The sequence below is a fragment of the Palaemon carinicauda genome, chromosome 22, assembly GCF_036898095.1.
Source record: "Palaemon carinicauda isolate YSFRI2023 chromosome 22, ASM3689809v2, whole genome shotgun sequence".
In the NCBI taxonomy this organism is placed as follows: domain Eukaryota; kingdom Metazoa; phylum Arthropoda; class Malacostraca; order Decapoda; family Palaemonidae; genus Palaemon; species Palaemon carinicauda.
In genome coordinates, this window is record NC_090746.1 from 48,784,207 (window position 1) to 48,785,288 (window position 1,082).

At 34.7% G+C, this 1,082-nt stretch overlaps 1 protein-coding gene across 1 annotated transcript in view; it reads left to right on the forward strand.

Moving 5' to 3' along the window:
- Positions 1–303, forward strand: part of LOC137616432 (L-xylulose reductase-like) — a 1,076-nt gene extending 773 nt beyond the window's left edge. The window contains exon 1 of the mRNA XM_068346179.1: positions 1–303. This exon is cut by the window's left edge and continues 773 nt beyond it. Coding sequence (XP_068202280.1) covers positions 1–101 — 101 coding nt within the window. The 3' untranslated portion in view covers positions 102–303.
- The last annotated feature ends 779 nt before the right edge of the window (positions 304–1,082 follow it).

A 1,082-nucleotide genomic window follows, 5' to 3' on the forward strand; every position in this document is an offset into this window, starting at 1 on the left:
TGAAGGACGTGGTGAATGCAATTATTTATCTTCTGTCTGACGAAAGTGATATGGTGAATGGACATTTACTGCCTGTAGATGGAGGGTTTTTAGCATGTTGATCTGAATTATTAAGATTATCAACAATGGAATTGTTTTTTCATCATATTCCGTTTCTTCCATCTCACGTGGAATATATTCGTATTTTCATTATTATTTAAGGTATAATTATATGATTTGGATTATTACCTAACTACATCTAAAATTGTAGAAAATCACTAGATCAACTGATTGTACGCTACTCGTCATAAAATTTGCCTTTCATTTTCAGTTTTTTTTATTATCTTTCCCCGGTTTAAATCTTGTTTTGTTGCTTGTTATATATATGTGTGTCCTAGGAAACATTTACCTTTGTTTCAAAGTAAAATTAAATCTGAAAAAGTTCACTAGGACACTTGAAAAGATCCCGTCGATTTTTAATTACAGAATATGCCTCCCTACATGGTAGTATTTATCATGGGAAACCACTTTTCAAATGAATATATTTAAGGCAAATAGATATCTTCAATGCACTATGATAACACTATACGCCTCTTGGCAAATTTTTGATGACTATTTACCAAGCCGTGACCAGAAACAGTCTTTCGAGGTTATATGACCTGGAGCCGTCGAACAACGAGCCAACAATAGGAAGTTTGCCTATTCTAAATGTACTACTCGACAATGGGCACGGATGACGTACAATAAACAAACCCGCTCCTCTCTACCCCCTTTTCGTAATAACGAAATCGAGCGAGTAAGTCATCTCTTAAAAAAAAAATTAGACTTCTAACCTGTTTAATACTGTATTTACTTGCCCCTAGGGCTTTAATCTTTTAATTGTTTACTATGAGATGTTTTTCATCATTTTGTATGGTTTTAGTGGTTTGACCCCATGGAAATACGTCCTCTTTACTTCTGGGCATGATGCAGACAGCTATAAAACTAGCAACCCAATTAAGCCTAATTAAAAACACCGTTTTATCATCTCTCGGCGTCCATGACAGTTCTCGGATGAAAGATAAGGATGTGGATTGTCAGAAAAGGTTTTCTTTTATCTGAGA